This window comes from Callithrix jacchus, chromosome 15 (assembly GCF_049354715.1).
Source record: "Callithrix jacchus isolate 240 chromosome 15, calJac240_pri, whole genome shotgun sequence".
Classification (NCBI taxonomy): Eukaryota; Metazoa; Chordata; class Mammalia; order Primates; family Cebidae; genus Callithrix; species Callithrix jacchus.
Window position 1 is genome coordinate 71674804 of NC_133516.1, and position 19544 is coordinate 71694347.

At 41.6% G+C, this 19544-nt stretch overlaps 1 protein-coding gene across 14 annotated transcripts in view; it reads left to right on the forward strand.

Moving 5' to 3' along the window:
* Positions 1-19544, forward strand: part of C15H3orf20 (chromosome 15 C3orf20 homolog) — a 114191-nt gene that overhangs the window by 34617 nt on the left and 60030 nt on the right. For all 14 annotated transcript variants that reach the window (XR_008476836.2, XM_035273753.3, XM_054245964.2 and 11 more), the window contains 3 exons: positions 7357-7509; positions 8660-8780; positions 14506-14637. Coding sequence is in view for 13 of the 14 variants with exons in the window: in XM_035273753.3 (XP_035129644.2) it covers positions 7357-7509; positions 8660-8780; positions 14506-14637 (406 nt within the window). In the remaining variant the exon portion in view is untranslated. The remainder of the gene's footprint in view (positions 1-7356; positions 7510-8659; positions 8781-14505; positions 14638-19544) is intronic.

Sequence of the window (19544 nt, forward strand, 5' to 3'; positions counted from 1 at the left end):
CATTCATCACACTCTGCTCAGCCCTGCCTGCAGCGCATCCTCCAGTATTGAACAGCTGACTCCTTCAAGAGCAGCTGCTGCTTGCAATGGCTTGTGCTCCACCCCCACTTCTTTTCTGACTCTTCGATGCATTTAATAGGATGATCTCCCTGAGCTTCTCATGAAGCTGTGTCTATGAATTAGTCTTCTACTGGGGCATCAGAAAGGAGGGTGGGCGTGTGTATTATAAGAACACAGTACCCTAGCCTGCAGGAATCTCTGTTTTCTCACTTGTCCCAGAATTCTGAGCACCCTCCCAACCCCCAACTTGTTTAAGAGAGCCAAAATGGTCTAAGAGACCCCCAGAACTTTTGGTCCATTGCTGCTGGCAATTTTGACTCACACCCCAGCAATGATCACATCTTGGCAAATAATGCTCTTCTCTTTGGGAGTCCTAAAAGACCAGGACTCTAGGCTCAGTTCTTTTTGGTGACCCTGCACAAGTCACCTCATCTCTGTGTCTCACTTCCCTTGATTATAAGATGAGGAAGTTGAATCCAGCGATCTTTAAGGAGAAATTCTGTGTTACTGTGTTCAAATAGAACACATGTGCACCTATCTGATCCTTCTCAAGTACAGAAAATGTTTGGAAAACACTTGTTTTACCTACTCTCTTCCATAAAACACTGGACTCAGCAGTTGACTCTGTTTTCATAGACATTGTTGGTCAAGCTCTCAGGCAAAAATGATACGTCTGCCCTGGGAATATCATAAAGCTCTAAGCTATAATTGGTTTGTACTGGGCAGCTTCAGACCTCAGACCCGTCTCAATGTTCTATTCATTCATTCATTCTACTGGATGTGAGTAGTATCTCACTATGGCTTTGACTTACATTTACCTTATGATTAATGGCATGGAGCATCTTTTTGTGTGTGTGTATGTTTGGTATATTTTCTTTGGAGAAATGTATATTGAAGTCCTTGATCTTGCTTACTCATGTTTTCATTGAATTGTCTTTTTTAAAACGAGTTGTAAGGGTTCTTTATATATTGTGCATAGATAGAGATACTTATCGAATATATGATTTGCAAGTATTTTTCCTATACTGTTAGATGTATTTTCACTCTCTTAGTAGCATCATTTAATGCACAAAAGCTTTTATATTTTGATGAAGTCCATTTTTTTTCAAGCTTTCTTTGCTGCTTATGCATTTGGTTTCATGTCTAAAAAACCATCACCAATCCAAGGTTATTAAGATTTACGCCTGTTTTCTTATTTTTTGAGATGGCGTTTCACTCTCGTTGCCCAGGCTAGAATGCAGCGGCACAATCTCAGCTCACCAAAACCTCTGTCTTCCAGGTTCAAGTGATCCTCCTGCCTCAGCCTCCTAAGTAGCTGGGATTACAGGCATGTACCACCAGGCCCAGCTAATTTTGTGTTTTTAGTAGAGATGGGGTTTCTCCATGTTGGTCAGGCTGGTCTCAAACTCCTGACCTCAGGTGATCTGCCCACCTCTACCTCCCAAAGTGCTGGGATTATGGGAGTGAACCACCACACCTGGCCTCCTGTGTTTTCTTCTAAAAGGTTTATACTTATAGCTCTGTGGTCTTTGAAGCATTTTGAGTTAATTTTTGCATGTGGTTTAAGATAAGGTTCCAATTTCTTTCCTTTGCATGTGGATAGCTAATTGTTCCAGTACCATTTATTGAAGAGGCATTCTTTCCCCATTTAATGGCCATGGCACTGTTGTGAAAAATCAATTGACTATAGATGTATGGGTTTATTTTTGGACTGTCAATTCTAAGCTATTGACATGTATGTCTGTCTTTATGCCAGTTCTACACTGTTTTGGTTATTGTAGTTTTATAGTAAGTTTTGAAACAAGATAATGTGAGTCGTCCCACTTTTCACCACTTCAAGACTGGCTCCACCAGGGATTCAAAACAGCAACCTTGCAATTGCAGGCCCTACACCTTAACCAACTGTGCAAGCTGGCCACTTGAGTCCTCCCACTTTTTATTCTTTTCAAGACTATTTTGGTTGCTTGGAGTCTCTTAAAATTTCATGTAAATTTTCAGGTCAGGTTTTCTATTTCTACAAAAAAAAAAAAAGCCACTAAGATTTTGATAGGCATTGCATTCATTCTGTAGATCACTTTGGGGAGTAATGCCATTAACAATTCTTTTTTTTCTCTTTTGAGACAGATTCTTGCTTTGTCACTCAGGCTGGAGTGCAGTGGTCCCATCTCAACTCACTGCAACCTCTACCTCACAGGTTCAAGCAATTCTCCTGCCTCAGCCTCCCAGATAGCTGAGACTGTGGGTGCGCATCACCACTTCCAGCTAATTTTTGTGTTTTTAGTAGAGACGGGGTTTCACCATGTTGGCCAGGCTGCTTTCAAACTCCTGACCTCAAGTGGTCCGTTTGCCTCAGACTCCCAAAGTGCTAGGATTACAGGATGAGCCACACCAGTCAATAATATTAATTCTTCCAACCCATGAGCACTGGCAACAAGCAATACAAAATGCTGTATAAACGAGAACAAATAAATAGCAAGGTGGTACAGAACTTGTACACAGAAAACATTGCCAAATTAATTTAAAGAAGACCTAAATAAATTGAAAGACATCTGTGTTCTTGGAGACAACTCTTTTGTGTGTGTTGATCTTATATCTGTAACATTTCTAAATTTATTTGTTCTAGATTTTTTTGTGTGGACTCTTTAGAATTTTCTATATATAAAATCATGTCATCTGCAAACAGAGGTCATTTTACTTCTTCCTTTTCAATTTTGAGTCTTTTTATTTCTTCTTGTTGCTAAGCTGTGGCCAGAACTTCCAGTACAATCTTGAATAGAAGTGGTGAAAGCAGTCCTGCTTGTCTTGTTCTTTATCTTAGAGGAAAAGTTTTCATTCTTTCACCATTGATTATGATGTTAGTTGTGAGTTTTTTCATATATGGCTCTTAATATGTTAAGGGAGTTCCTTTCTATTTTGAAGTTGTTGAGTGCTTTTTAATCATGAAAGGGTATTGAATTTTGTCAAATGCTTTTTCTTCATCAATTAAGATGATCATAATTCCCCTCCCCCCATTCTATTACTATGGTACATTACACTGATTTTTGTATGTTGAACCATACTTGCATTCCTGGGATAAACCCCACTTGGTCACAGGAATAATCCTTTTGATGCTGCTGAATTTGGTTTGCTGGTATTTTGTTAAGATATTTTATGTTTATATTCATAAGAGATATGGGAAGTTTTCTTTTTATGTATTTGTCTGGCTTTGGTATCAAGGTAACCCTGGCCTAATAGAATGAGTTAGGAAGTGTTCAGTTCTGCTCTTCTATTTTTTGGAAGAGCTTGAGGAGGATTGGTATTCTTTAAATGTCTGGTAAAATTCACCAGTGAATCTATCTGGTCCTAGGCTTTTCTTTGTTGGGAGATTTTTCATTAATGATTTAATCTCTTTACTTGCTATAGTTCTATTTAGAGTTTTTACTTTTTTTTTTGCATCACTTCTGGTAGTTTATGTGTTTCTAGGAATTTGTCCATCTAGGTTATCTAACTTTATGGTGTACAGCTGTTTGTATTATTGTATTAGGATACTTTTTATTTAAGGCCCACTTTCATTTCTGATTTTAGGAATTCAAGCCTTTCTCTGTTATTTTTTTTTAATCTGTCTACTAGAAGTTTGTGCTTTATCAATTTATCAAAGACACAACTTTTAGTTTTGTTGGTTCTATTTTTCTGTTCTCTATTCTGTTTTTCTCCACTCTGATCTTTCTTTTTTTCTTCCATCTGCTAGCTTCGCTTCAATTTGCCCTTCTTTTTCTAGTCCCTTAAGGTAGAAAATTGGGTTATTAATTTGAGATCTTTCTTTTCTTTTAATGTTGGTATTTATAGCTATAAATTTCTGAGTGCTGCTTTGCCTTTCTATGATAAGTTTTGATATGCTGTGTTTTGTTTTTATTCATTTCAAAGTATTTTATAATTTTCCTTGTGATTTCTTTATTAATTCTCATGTATTTGTGAATCTTCCCCATTTTCTTTTGTTAGTTATTTCTAGTTTCATTCCATTGTGATCAAAGGAGATACTTTCTATGGTTTCAGTCTTTTAAAATTTATTGAGACCTGTTTTGTGGCCTAACATATTGTCTGTACTGGAGAATGATCCATGTGAATGTGAGAATATGTGTTCTGCTGTGTTTGGGTGGGATTCTGCATGTTCCTGTTAGTTCTAGTTGGTTAGTAATGTTGTTCACGTCCTCTATTTTCTTCCTTCCTTCCTTCCTTCTTTCCTTCTTTCTCTCTTTCATTCTCTCTTTCGAGCTGCAGTCTCACTCTTTCTCCCAGGCTGGAGTGCAGTGGTGCAATCTTGGCTTGCTGCAACCTCTGCCTCCCGGGTTCAAGTGATTCTCCTGCCTCAGCCTCCTAAGTAGCTGGGATTACAGGTGTGCACCACCATGTCCAGCTAATTTTTCTGTATTTTTTAGTAGAGACGGGGTTTCACCATGTTGTCCAGGCTGGTCTTGAACTCCTGACCTCAGGTAATCCATCTGCCTTGGTCTCCCAAAGTGCTGGGATTACAGGCATGAGCCACTGCATACAACGTAAGGCTTCTATTTCTTTATTGATCTTCTGTCTAGTTGTTCTATCCATTATTGGATAGAACATGAGTTAGTGAAGTCTCCAACTATTTTTGTAGAACTATTTCTTCCTTTAATTCTATCAGGTTTTTTATTTATGTATCTTGAGGCTCTTTTATTAGGTGCGTATATCTCTATAATTTTTACATATTTTTGAGGTATTCACCCTTTTCTCAATATGTAATGTCCTTCTTTGTCACTTGTAAAATGTTTAATTTAACATATATTTTGCATGACATTAGCATATTCACCCCTACTCTATTTTGGTTACAATTTGCATAGAATATCTTTTTCCATCATTTCACTTTCAACCAAGCTGTGTCTTTGGATCTAAAGTGAGTCTCTTAGACACAGCATATGTTGAATCATGTTTTGGTTTTTAAAAATTCATCCTGCCAGCTTTTTTTTTTTTTTTTTTTTAATTTGAGACTGAGTCTCACTCTCTCTCCCAGCCTGGAGTTTAGTGGCGTGACGTTGGCTTACTGCAGCCTCTACCTCCTGGGCTCAAGTGATTCTCATGCCTCAGCTGTGGACTTTTTGATTAGAGAGTTTAATCTACTTCTGTTTAAAGTAATTGTGGATACAAAAGGACTTAATTCTTTAATTTTTAAATTTGTTTTCTATATGTCTTATAGCATCTTTGTTTCTTGGTTTCTTCATTACTTCCTCTTTTTGTGTCTGACTTTTTGTAGCATGCCATTTTGATTTACTTCTCATTTCCTTTTCTCCATATTTTTAAGTTATTTCTCTAGGGTTGTCTTGGTATAATGAGTTGAATGGTGTCTCCCAAAATTTGTATCCACATGGAACCTCAGAATATTACCACATTTGGAAATAGGGGCTCTGAAGATGTGATTTTTAAGATGCAGTCATATTGTTGGGGTGGGCCCTACTGCAGTGATTGGTATCCTTATAAGAAAAGAAAACAGTCACCCAGATACACGCAGACACACAGAAGAAAGCCATGTGATGACTGGAGCAGAGATTGAAATGATGCATGTACAATCCAAAGAATACCAAAAGATTTCTGGCAGCCACCAGAAACTATAAGGGGCAGGGAAGGATTCTTCCCCAAAGCCTTCCAAAATATAACCCTGTTGACACCTTGATCTTGGACATTTAGCTTCTGGAAGTGTGAGATTATAAATTTATGTTGCTTTTAGCCACAGTACTTTGTTATGATAGCCCTAGGAAACTAATATACCTGGGTATTACAATTAACACTCTAGTTTGAATAACTTAGCCACAATAGTATATAAAACTCTGCTCCTATATAGTTCTATATGACCACCCTTTATGTTTTTATCAGAAATTATATTTTACAGATATATTGTTTACCCATTAATATAGGTTTGCAATTATTGTTTTATAGATTTATCTTTCAAATCATAAAGAAAAAAAAAGAAAAATTATATGCTGAAAATAGAATACAGGATTTTATAGTTACTTATATAGTTAATTTTACTAGTGTTCGTTTTTTCTTTGTATGAGTTTGAGTCACTATCTAGTGTCCTTTCATTTCAGCCTGAAGGATTTTCTTCAGCACTTTTTTTTTTTTGTAGGGCAGGTCTACTAGTGATTAGCCTTCTCGATATTTGTTTCTGGGAATGTTTTAATTTCTTCATGTTTGAAGGATAATTTTGCTTGACATAGAATTGTTGGCCTACAGTTTTATTTTTTTCCTTTGAGGTCTTTAGATATTTCATATTGCTACCTTCTAAACCCCATTGTCTCTGATGAGAAATCAGTCCTGAATCTTATTGAAAATCTCTTATATATGAGGAGTCTTTTTTGTCTTGCTGCTTTCAAGATTTTCTCTTTGTATTTGTCTTTTGACAGTTGGATTATAATGTGTCTCAGTGAGAATATCTTTGAATTTGTCCTACTTGGAGTTTGTTAAGCTTCTTAAACATGTATATCATCAAATTTGGGGAGTTTCCAGCCATCATTTCTTCAAATATTCCTTGTACCTTCATTTTTCTCTCCTTCTGGGACTCCTATTTTATATATGTTGATATGCTTGATGGCCTCCCATAGGTCCCTGCGAATCTTAATTTTTCTTTATTTCCTTTCCTTCTGCTTTCATTCTGAAATGCTTCTCTGTCTGGGGTACTGCTTGTGAAATTCCTGCACACAGGACAGTGGCTGCCCACACCATGTCTTTCTTAGTCAGGACCAGTGCTTCTTGGGCCCTCTTTACTAGAAAATGAACAAGGAGACATTACCTGTCCTCCTTGATTGGTCAGAAGAGGGAGCAGCCTGACAGTGTTAGAAATATTGCTGGCCTCAGCAATCAAATCCTGGCTTTGCCACTTCTTTGTGATGTGAAATGGGGCAGATAATTTTCTGCACCTTAGATTCCTCATCTATAGGGTGACCAACTCATCCTGGTTTACCTAGGACTTTTTAGGTTTTATACCGGAAGTTCTATGTCTCAGAAAACCCATTAGACCCAGGGGGACCCTACTCATCTGTGAAAAGAAGATAATACTACCTACCACAAGGTGGTTGTGAGAAAATAGAAAGAAGATACAGAAAAGCAGCTAGGGCATCGTTGGGTTCCATAATCATATAATTGTTGCTTATGCAAAATGCAAGGAGGGTGTTTGAAGATGGAGAATGATGCACCAAATAGCTAACACTTTGACATGTGGACTTGCTTCAATGGGATACCTGACAGCAGAACCAGGGAAATTTTTTGTTAGTTCTTCCTGAACATTTCTGCCAGCTATCCCTCTGGAAATGTCGCTATATGTCAGATCCCCACATGCTGCAGAGGGAGAACCATCACCTATCTCTTTAATGACATACCTGGCTCCTCCTTGCTGGCCCTATTCAATGCTAAAGGTCAGGTCTATGTTCACTACAACCTAAAAACCAGGTAAGTGGAATGGGAGAATACTAGTCTCATGGAAGTACCTCTGAGGGTGATGGAGGGAGGACTGAGGTGGTGACTCTGAGTCCCTAGTGAAAGAAGAAGCCAAGCAGCGTCTAGAGGTCTAGTAAGGCAGTGAGGCAGGGCTGAGGCTATTTCTGTAGGGACATAGGAACTTTAAGGCTTAGCCCTTCCTTGCTGTATCTGTGTCACAGCCAGTGATAAGGACAACTTCCCAAGTCCTATTCCACTTGGTACCCCAGAGCACTAAGATCTTGACTGTTAGTTATATTAATGGAAGAATTATTTAGTTGAAAAATGTGTTTTATACCAGGAGTGGGTGAAGGAGAGGCGTGAACACACTACTTCTGTGGCATCTTTTCAAAGAAGTGCAAATTATTCCCAGCCAAAAGTTGATATTGTCTGGCTTTTCTTTTTGTTTTTGTTTTGTGACAGGGTCTTGCTCTCACTCTGTCACCCAGGTTGAAGTGCAGTGGCATAATTATAATTCACTGTAGCCTCAAACTCCTGGGTTCAAGTGATACTTCCACCTCAGCCTCCTGGGTTAGCTGAGACTACAGACATGTGCTACAATGCCTAGATAAGTTTTTAAATTTTTTGTAGAGACAAGGCTTCACTATGTTGACCAGGATGATCTCAAACTCCTAGCCTCAAATGATCCTCCTGCCTCAGCCCCTCAAAGTGCTGGGATTACAGGCATAAGCCACCATGTCTGGGTTTGCCTGGCTTTTCATAAGGAACTGTTCTTGGAAGAAATGAGTTACTCTTACGTTATAGGTGTTCCATTTCCCATCTTGGTGCCTGTTATACAGGCACCAAGCAACAGGCTACTAGGCCTGTTATACAGGCACCAATCAGGCTACTAGGCAACAGAGCACAAATTCCATTTCTTCCCCTCTTGGGTTTGACCTGAGCCTTCATTATCTCTCTCAGACTTGGCTCCTCCAGTAGCATCAACAGGTGGTAAAGGGCCTCAGACCATAGCAGGTAGGGAAAGTGAGGCTGCCTGCAGGACTCCACCATTCCTACAGCCTGGACTGAGTCTTACAGACCTTACAGAGCTGCCACAGCCTGCACTGATGAGAGCTTCCTTCAGGGGCCTGGTGGCAGCTACTCACATCTGTATCTCTCCTAGTTGCCCATATGTCTTAGTCTTGGATGAGGAAGGTGGGACCACCAATGACCAGCAGGGCTATGTAGTCCACAAATGGAGCTGGACTTCCAGGACGGAGACCCTGCTTTCCCTGGAATACAAGGTAGGGATGGGCAGCACAGTGGTGCTCACTGCCACAGGGAGGGCCTAGGCATTCTGCCATGCACTGCCTAGCATTAAAAGCTCAGGGCTGTCTGTAAGAGAGGAGTCCTACCCTGAAGGAGCTTGTAATCTCATTCCGAGGTTCCCAAATTGGTGGATGGTGGTCCAGGTTGGCTGAAGGGAACTTTTCACCAGCCTAAACTATTGGCCGCTTTACTGACATTTCTTGGTAATATCCTTCCGGTGTAATTTTTATTATTAATATCATTCTATTTTTCTGTTCAAATGTGTTTAATAAAGTAACAGTTATGGTAGTTGATAGCTTTATTTTTAATGCCTATGTGCAGCAATAATAAAAATTAGCAATTCTGTGTTGGTCTCCCCAGTTTTGATATTTGTAACTTTGTTATCTATAAAATAAAACAATCTGGAAGTCAAAAGTGGCTGATAGATACAAACTCTTTTTTCATTCATTTGGCTATTCAGATAATAATTCACCAAAGATTTATTAAATAACATCATAAAGAAGACTGAATTATTAATAAATTAATAAACTTATTAATAAAGCAATTAAATATGCTTGTCACTTTATCTGTGACGGAGTTCCTCATCATTGACACCACTGACATTTTGGGATGGATATTTCTTTGTTATAACTGTGCATTGTAGGAAGTTTAGCATCCCACTAGATTCTAGTAGTATCCCCTTTCCCAGTTGTGACAACCAAAAGTATCTTCAGGCACCACCAAATGTAGCCTCTGGAGGGCAAAACTGCCACCCAGTTGAGAATCACCAGTTGGAGGATGGAAGGAGAAACAAAACCCATCAAGGAACTCAAAAGTTTAAGGGAGTAATAAGACCACAGGGCAGACACAGATAAGAACTGCAAGAGAAGGGCAAGTGTTGGAATTCAGAGGAAGATCACAGAACAGCTAGTCAAGCTGGCCCCAGATGAAGAGTCTCACCATAATGGTTGTGGACACAAGCACTCTTGGAGTGCATGGGAGGGCTCCAGCCCCTACCCTTAGTCTCCTGTCTCTTATCCTCTCAGTTCATCCCCTATACTGGCCACTGACTCTCCTCCTTATGCTCTGATTCCTCAGACCATACCGCTGTTCAGGAATATTCAATCCCTTGAACATGTCTCACCTTTCCTACTCCCTTGGCCTGAAATGCACCCCTTCCTCTCTTTGCCAGTGCAAATGTCCTTCCAAATTCCTTCAAAGCCCTGCCCAAACTCCCTCCTTTGTGGCATCCCATCCCACACCCATTTCTGTCTTCTCCCAGTGCACACACTTTGGATTAGTCACTTGGCAATTAATATCAGGAACAGGTTCTCATCTCTGCCTGCATATGAGAATCACCTCTGGGACTTTTTATAAAATACAGATCCCAGTCACAGCCCCAGAGCAACACTGACTCAGTTGGTATGTTAGGAATTTTGGATTTCTGTGGTTTTCACAAACATTTTTGAGGCTTGGCCAGGTCTGAGATCCCCAGTCTAGGGGTGTATTGTGTTGTTTTCTTAATGTTTAATGTTTCATAGCTGTATGAAAAGTTTATAATTCCAAGATTAGAAATCAGTTGAAGGAAGGCATCGTAAGTTGTGTGTTAGTGTGGCTAAGCAGAGAACTGTGATAAGAATCTGAGGAGCTAAGTACTAGGGCCAGGTTTGCCAGACTTCGGCTGTGCAACTTTTTGAAAACCTCTCAGCTTCTCTGAGTCTCAGTTGTGTCATCTATACAAAATGGGTCACCAGAACTGCCCTCCAGCCTCATGGTACTTTCATGAGAAGAAATGAAATAATGGAGGGGAAGGTGCTTTGACATCAATGAAGTGTTTTACCAGTGTATTTTAGTTCATTGTTATATTCCTTGGAGCTGCATGAAGAAAAGCACAATAGAGGCATGTGAAGTCAGGGGTGGCCTGGAAGAGAAGGTGGCCCTGGGGTTGTAGCATGGGGGTGAGTGTGTATGATTCACATAGAGAGGAGGAAGAGGGAAAAGTCTTCTGGGTAGTGGGAGCAGCATCTGCAAAGGTTGGAGTTGGGACTAAATGTGTTTTTTTTAAGAGGTCACAAGTGCTTCTTGTGAAAGAAAGTTGGAGCAAGAGGTGTGTATGATGTCAGGTGGAGGTGGGAGCACTGGATGTAGACTGAGGAGTTTGCACGCTGTCTTGGAGGTTGCAGGGGCCCATTTGTTTTTACCTAGCTGCTCTTTCCAGTGTTCTTCCTTACTCTCTGAAGATCCAAGTTTCCTCTGGTACCATTTCTCTTCAGCCTGAAGAACTTCTTTGGCTTTCTTGAAGTGCATATCTTCTGGCAACGTGTTCTCTGTTTTCTTTCATGAAGAAAAGAAATCTCTTTATTAAAGGATATTGTTGCTGGATATGATTTTGGGATGATTTTTTTTTCTTTCAGCATTTTAAAGATGTTGTTGCACTGTGTCTGTCTTCCACAGTTTATAAGAAGTCTGTAGTTATTCAAGTTACTGTTTATTTTCTTTAGCTGCTTGCAAGATTTTCTCTTTTCTTTGGTTTTCTAAGTTTAACTGTGAGGTGTCTAGGTGTGGTTGTCTTCATATTTATTCCATTTACTGAGCTTCTTGAGTCTGTAAATTCATTTAAATTTGTTTCACCAAATTTGGGGAATCATCTAAACCTTCTTTAGAAAAAAAAAAACTACTCCAATCTTTCTCCTTTTCTTCTGAGACTCCAATTATATCTATTTTAGACTTTTTGATATTGTCGCAAGGGTTCCTAAGCTCGCTTATGTTGTTGTTATTCACATTTGTTTTCTCTTTACTTTTGAGATTTGATAATTTCTCTAGATCTGTCTTCAAGTTCAAAAACTTTATTCTGTCATCTCCATTCTACTATTATGATAATGTAACAATTTAAAATTTCAGATAGATAATTTTATATTCTCTATTTCTCTGCTGAGATTCCATATTTTATAATTTCTACAAGTACATTTTCCCTTACCTAATTTAGTGTAGTAAAATCAGTGCTTTAAAATTCTTGTCTGAAAACTTCAATGTTTGGGTCTTATCAGACAGAGTTGACCTCTGTTGATTATCTGTTGCTTTGAGAAGAGCTCACACTTCACTGGTTCTTCACATATTCAAAATTTTGGATTGTAGGTGGACATTGTGAATGGTGTGTGGTGAGTCTCTGAATTCTGGTGTATTTCTCTGAAGAGTGTTGATATTCTTGTTTTCATAGGCAATGAACTTGGTTAGACTGAAACCACAAACTGTTTTACTTGCAGAAGCTCACATCTCAGTTCAAGTTTTTATGTTTGTTGTTCTTTTCAACCATAAGGTATCTTGAGTCTTCCCTGCTCATGGATGGTTCAAGGATCAGCCAGAGACATGGACAGTTTATACATAGAATTCTGGCCTCTCCATCTCTTGTCCTATCCCTTCTGGAATTCTTTCCATATGTTCCTGTGACTGTGGTTGCTTCAGGTTCTGTCCTCTGGGTTCTTCAGGCCAGAAAGATGGTGGAGTTTGGCCTGCCTTCAGGCTAACGTTGTAAAACAAAGCATTATCCCATGCTGCTCCTTTCTTTTAAATTTTGACTCCTCTTCTAAGTCTGCCTGCATTTGTTCACTCTTCATACCTTTGGGTCGTTGTTATTTCTTTGTTTTTTCAAGTTATCTAAGGAAGGCAGCCAGTCAGGCACTGACTCAGCTATACTGGAAGTAGAACCAGCTGTTTGATTTTTAAGCTGAGGGCCGAAATGCTCAGTCTAGCATTTTTGGTTGCTTGGAGAGAGACCAATGGATGGGCTTGTGGAGAGACCAGTTGGGGAGTTACTAGCCAGACCCAACATCATTACAAATGGTGGCAATGTTTTTTAAAGGGGTCATTTCAATAAGAGAACTCAGTGATGCATGGGCATGGCCTTACAGATGAAAGGAGGAGGGAATTGTAGATGACTCCATGATGGATTATGTGTCTGATTGGAAACAGAATTTTCTGAGAGGGTCAGTGATCAAAATGGTTTTAGACATGCTTATTTGGTTCAGTGGCCATATCTCTCTGGGCTACTGTGACGTGGACCCTGACCTAAGGTGAGAGATTGGGGATAATGGATAAGATATAATGGGCTGGCTAATGAACTCTCAAGAAGACAAGTCTGTGGTTTGTAGAGCTGCCATACTTGGGAGGTTGGGGAGAAAAGAGAAACAATCCAGGAAGCAAGGATAATAAATAAAAGCTGCACTGTGCTAACCTGTGAAATCTGCTGAAATTTACTAAGCATCTGATGAGAAAATTTCATGGGATAAAACTTTTTACTTTTACTTTACCTTTCATTATTATTGTCCCCAGGCTCAGAGAAGCTAACCAATTTGTCTAAAATTGCCCAACTGGTAAGGGGCAATGCTGGGATTTGACACCTGCTCAAATCCTCTAGAAGGAGGACAAGAGAGAGGAACGTTTCTTTTAAGTGATAGTGATCAAGTTTGAAGATGTCAAAAGACTTGGCAAGTCATAGTTCAGTACTTTCAGGGTGCTAGTGGGAACCAGTGTTCAGACTGCAGGATATGAGGAAGAAACTCAAAGTAAAGAATTTAAGCTAGATCCCTGGGCAAGCAACTAGAATAGTCGAAGGAAATGGAAGGAGCAAAGCAGAGAGTGTTTTGTTTGTTTGTTCTTTGGTTCAGAGGCATCCTGGAGGTATTTGTAAGGAAGGGGATATTATAGGTCAGGGACATTGAAGACTAAGAGAAGCCCAGCAGTGTAGGGCTGTATACTCTGAGACTCTCAGGAAGGGTGTAAATAGTGCTCTGCACATGCAATTTGTTCAGCAGCCTTAAATGTGAGTTGCTCTACCTTGTCCTGACAATATCTGCTCATGCTGGACATAGGCCTTAATGGCTTACAAAACCACTTCCACCATTTTTATCTCATTTGATCCCTTTAATAGCCTTTCAGTGATTTCATGTGGAAGAAGTTGAGATTCAGTGAAGCTAAATGGCTTGTTATCAGGAGGCAGAACTGGGACTCACCCATAGACCACAGAGCTCTAAGGAGTGAATTGTTTTAAGGGCAACTCACCCTCCCCAAGTTGCAGTCTGGTACTGCTTAAAGGAAATCCCACTCTTTTGGAAGTGATGATAAAGAGTAGCTGCCCTTTTTTCCACCCATCTTTGGCTCCTCCTCAGGGAAAGCGTAGTGACATATTTGGTGACTTTAAGGGAAGGGGCTGCGTACATGTAGCCCAGGCCCTTCTGGGTACTCTTTGACATCTTCCCCCAATCTGCAGAGGGCTTTCGGTGCTTCCTGCCATGTGGTCACCTTCCCACTGTTGTAGGACAAAAGTCATAGTCAGACCTGGTGCCTAAGTGGACACATCTGTTCGATTCAGGGATAAAGGGTTACCCTCTGATCCAAGCTGCATTCCCAATCCATTTTTACCAGAACTGAAGCTGACACACCTGCCAGACACCTGTGTCTCATTCACAGTGGATTTCATGCTTGGTTTGGAAAGGAAAGGAGTAGGAATAAGGAAGCATCAGTTACTTTTTTAGTGGATCCCCCAGGGGAGCCTGGAATTTTTCTGTCTTCTCCATGAAGCTAAATTCTAATGCAAGAACCAGAAAGCTCTTACAAACCTTCAGCCCCAAGCCAACAGGGGCTTTGTGCTTTGTGGTGGGTCAGGAAAGGGTGAGTGGGACTGTAGAAGCAGGGATTCTCTCAGTACTGTTTCTTTATCTACAGGTGAATGAGCAAATGAAGCTAAAGGTGCTGGGACAGGACTCCATCACGGTCACCTTCACCTCCCTGAATGACACAGTAACACTCACTGTGTCAGCCAACAACTGTCCCCATGGAATGGCATATGACAAACGGGTAAGCCAGGTCAGACCAGGCACCCAGAGCTGACCCCTGGGCATCACAGCGTGGGTTGCTGTTCCACATCTCAGGGTCTTTGCTCTTACTCCCCACCACCCTCCCATGCAAGGCCCTGCCTCTTCCTCTGCCATTATTCACTGCCTACTCTTAGTACTATGCTCTCTGTGAAACTTGGTGTATCCATTAAGTCTTCCAGTTATAAGTGACAGAATCCAGTATAGACTAGCTTAAGCATGAAAAGAGAATATAGTGGCTCGATAAATTGAGAAATCTGTCAATATGCAGTTTCAGGCATGGCTGGATCCAGGCCCTGAAATGATTCCACCAGATCTTCCCATCTCTTGGCTCTGCTTTCCTCTTTGTTGCTTCATTCTCAAGGAGTTTCTTTCTTGTTGATGACAAGATGACCATGAACATCTCTGGGCTATAATTATACCAGCTTTAGTGCTCCTGGAAGAAGGAGGGCTTCTCTTTCCTAAATACTCTAGTAGAAATGCCAACATCAACACTCATTGGCCGTATTAACTGCCCATGCTTGAAACATTCCCTGTGGCCAGGAATATTTGTTGCTCCCACTGGCCAGGCTTGAGGCTCATATCCGTCCTGGGGGCCAATGTGTAAGATTAGCCTCAAATGAACCACCTGGTTAAAGGATAAGGCAGAAGAATTTCCTAAAGGAAAATCAAGGTGCTGTTACCAGGAGAAGAAATGATGCTGAGTAGAATAACTACCAGTGTATGTTGATGACCCTCTCTACCACCCTCTTCCCATCCCAGGTAGAGTCTGTCTCTCCCTCTGCTCATCCCTCCTAGCTGTGACAACCTCCATTCTAGACTCCCTTATTTTCAAGTCTATCTTCTCCACAAATTGAAAATTCCTTGTGGTTCCCACTAATCTCTGTTGTCCCAGGGCCCAGCATGAGGACTAGTTCAAATTAAGTCTTTACCAAATATTTTTTGGGTGGACGAGAATACAATGGGGACTGGGAGTCCAATTCTTCCATTCAGTGGGTCATCATGGAGCCTACTGTGTATCTGCTGGTGTCAAGTCAACATCAGGGAGAGAGGTGGAGAGGATTAAAAGGACACAGTCCCTACACCCTGAGTTTATATCCTGAAAGAGAACAGTTGACCTCGACATAAGACTGGGGTAAACAAAGCTCAGGTGGGTAGAACACACTACTTGAGCTCCCCATAGGGGACTCTGCTCACTCAGGGAAGGCTCCTAGGAGCAAAAGCAGGGTGACCACACTTCCCAGTTTACCCAGAGCCAGTCCCAGTTTATACTGGAGCAGTTATATACCTGAAGCAATTGTAAATACAATGCTATAGTTCCCTCAACTGTGTCCTGGTTTGGATGATGAATTATATGGTCATCCTGAGCAAGAAGCTCTTAAGCTGTGTGGGCATTTGCCACTGTATGCCATAAGCTTACAGACTCTCAAAGCTGGCAGAGCCCAGCAACGGCAACCAACCCAATGTCCAATAAGGACATAGGGCGTGGGCATTTGTTAGGGGTCTCCTTTGTTACTCCTGGAGGAAAGCATTGCGTCTGTTTTTCTCCCCACTACATTTTCACTCCCGCAGCATTTTACCTTCATTAATTCATTGACAAATTCAATAAACATTTATTAGCACCTGCAGCAGGCCAAGTTGGCTGCTGGAAATGTAGAAATAAAGAAGTCTCATTCCCTCTAAACTCTGAAATACTCTCAATCTAATGGAAGGGGCAAGCATGGACACCAGTTATCAGCTAGCTTGACTTGTGGTGCACCAGAGGGTCGTATGGAATCTGCTAGGGGATGAGGAGAGGAAGCACTGGCGAAACACAGGTTTCTGTGAATCTGGCATGCATGGGTTACTTCAAAGAGCAAACTACCTGCAAGAGTTTGAGTCCATCTGGGCTGAGATGAATGATCTTGATAATTGATGCACGTACCCTGTCAATTTGGTTCCATACTCTCACTCTGAAAAGTCATTGGTTTTATTTTTTAATTTTATTTGATTGAGACCAAGTCTTGCTCTGTTGCCAAGTGCAGGCTGGAGTGCAGCAGTGCAATCTTGGCTCATGGCAGCCTCTGCCTCCCAGGTTCCAGTGATTCTTGTGCCCTTAGCCTCCTAAGTAGCTGGGATTACAGCTGCCTGCCACCACGCCCACTCATTTTTGTATTTTTAGTAGAGATGGGTTTCACCATGTTGGCCAGGCTGGTCTCAAACTCCTGACCTCAGGTGATCTGCCCACCTCAGCCTCCCAAAGTGCTGGGATTACAGGTGTGAGCCACTACACCCAGCCAGAAAAAGTTATTTTTAAGTGATTAAGTATGCACTGGGTATGAAGTCACCTATTTATGTTTCTTGAAAACCTTTTTAGAATGTGAGTCTACTTTTCTTATCAAAGACAATGGATATTAGAAAATTATTCATTCTCATAAAACTGGGGCAATGCTTCATTTTTCTGGCAACCTCTTGTTTGGTTATCTCTGAAGTTTGGAATGCAGCTGAAAACCAAGATACAAGCAATTCAAGACCCCTATGAGTAGCTGAGAGAACCCACTCTCAGTCTGTGTACCCAACAAGCACCTTAGGCCTAGGAAAGCCCCTCAGTAATTCGAGTCTTATTTTCTTACCTTAAAGCAACCCCCTCAAGCTGGAATTAGAAGTCTAGAGCTGTGCTGTCTGATATTGTAGCCATGAGTCACACATGGTGATTGAGCTCTTGAAATGTGACAAGTCCAAACACAGATGAGCTCTGCATGGAAACACACACCACATTTCAAAGACTTAGGAGGAATTGAGAATGTAAAATTTCTCATTAATAATTGGCTGTTTTGGGGGGGAAGGAAGATGGTGCTGTTAGGAGCAACTCAGGATTACAGCTACTAGTGAAAGCGCAGAGGGTGAGTGGACGCTGTATTTCCAGATGGATCTTTATTGCCCACAGACCAGGAGATTCCCAGGTGGAGGAGCCCCACAGGTCACCAGAGCAGCTGTTTTGGCCGGTGCGGCTGTTTTTGCCAGCGCAGCTGTTTCGGCTGGAGCCGTGGTGCAGTGGCTCTCCATACAAAATTCACTGGTCTGGTTGCCCTGTTAAACTGGCAATTCAAGATCCGGGAAGGCAGATTAGCCCAGTCGTCTGATTAAACGGGACTCAAACATAAAGCAGGCCAGGAGATTCCCGGGCAGCCACGTTGTTTCAGCCGGTGCAGTGGGTCGCTGCATGGGAAATCACACAGATCCCGGTGCCCTTTCAGCAGGTGACTGGAACACCTGGGAGAGAGTCAATTGTTCAACTTAAAAAAAAAGGGGGGCTCTGAGGCAGGGAGCCAGGTGATCAGGCTTGGCGGGTTCCACGCCCACAAAAACAAACAAACAGCAATTGGAACCACTCGGGGTTGAGAGTTTCACGGCAAGCATAGCTAAAACCGGGATGACCCAGCTCTGTTGGGGAGGGGCATCTGCCATTACCGAGGCACTCCACCCCTACGGAGGTAGTCTGCCATTGCTAATGCAGCCTGCCGTTGCCGAGGCAACCCACCATAACAGAGAGAGTCTGCCATTACAGAGGCGGGCCAACATTGCCATGGCAGTTCTAACCACACCCATATAAACAGGACTGCAGGGAAATACAAACAGCAGCAGGGAAATACAAGCCAGCAGCAGGGCAGCACCCACAGCAGAGGCTCAGCAAAACCTCTACAGGCAGTGACTAGGCTGCCCCCTTGCTGGGCAGGACAGGCCAGGAAAAAAAAGAAAAAAAGGCAGTAATGCAACAGATACCATAAATAAAGCCCTAAACCCCCAAGACAGAGCACCTGGTGAAAAAAAAAGGGGGTTTATTAGTTCTGCTCCAACAGACTTAAACATACCTTCCTAGCAGCTCTAAATGAACAACGGAGCTCACAGCTCAGCACTTGAGCTCCTGTAAAGAACAGACTGTCTCCTCAAGCAGCTCCCTGACCCCTGTATATCCAAAGAGTCACCTCACATAGGACTGATCAGACTGACATTTAGCAGGCATCATTCTGGGACAAAGATAGCAGAAGAAGAAACTGGTAGCAACCCTTACTGTTCTGCAGCTGCTGCAGGTGACCCCCAGGCAAGCAGGGGCTGGAGTGGACCTCAGCAGTCCTAAAGCAGAGGGGCCAGTCTGTTAGAAGGAAAACTAAGAAACAGAAATAACTTCATCATCAACAATCTGGATGTCCACTCAGAGACCCAATCTGAAAATCAGCAACTACACAGACGACAGGTGGACAAACCCACAAAGATGGGAAGAAACCAGCACAAAAAGGAGGAAAACACCCGAAATCAGAACACCTCGCCTCCTGTAAGGGATCACAACTCCTCACCAGCAAGGGAACAAAGCTGGACAGAGAATGAATGTGATGAAATGATGGAATCAGACTTTAGAATGTGGGTAATAAGAAACTTCCGTGAGCTAAAAGAACGTGTTCTAAGTCAACAAAAAGAAACTAAGAACCTTAAAAAAAGATTTGATGAAATGATAACAAGAATGGACAACTTAGAGAGGAATATGAGTGAACTGATGGAGCTGAAAAACACAACACAAAAACTTCGCGAAGCATGCACAAGTTTCAACAGCCAAATTGACCAAGCAGAAGAAAGGATATCAGAGGTCGAAGATCAACTCAATGAAATAAAACGAGAAGGCAAGATTAGAGAAAAAAGCGCAAAAAGGAATGAACAAAGTCTCCAGGAAATGTGGGACTATGTGAAGAGACCTAATCTACGTTTGATAGGTGTACCTGAATGTGACGAAGAGAATGAATCCAAGCTGGAAAACACTCTTCAGGTCAAGGCAGGCCTATATTCAAATCCAGGAAATACAGAGAACATCACAAAGATATTCCTCAAAAAGAGCAACCCCAAGGCACGTAATCGTCA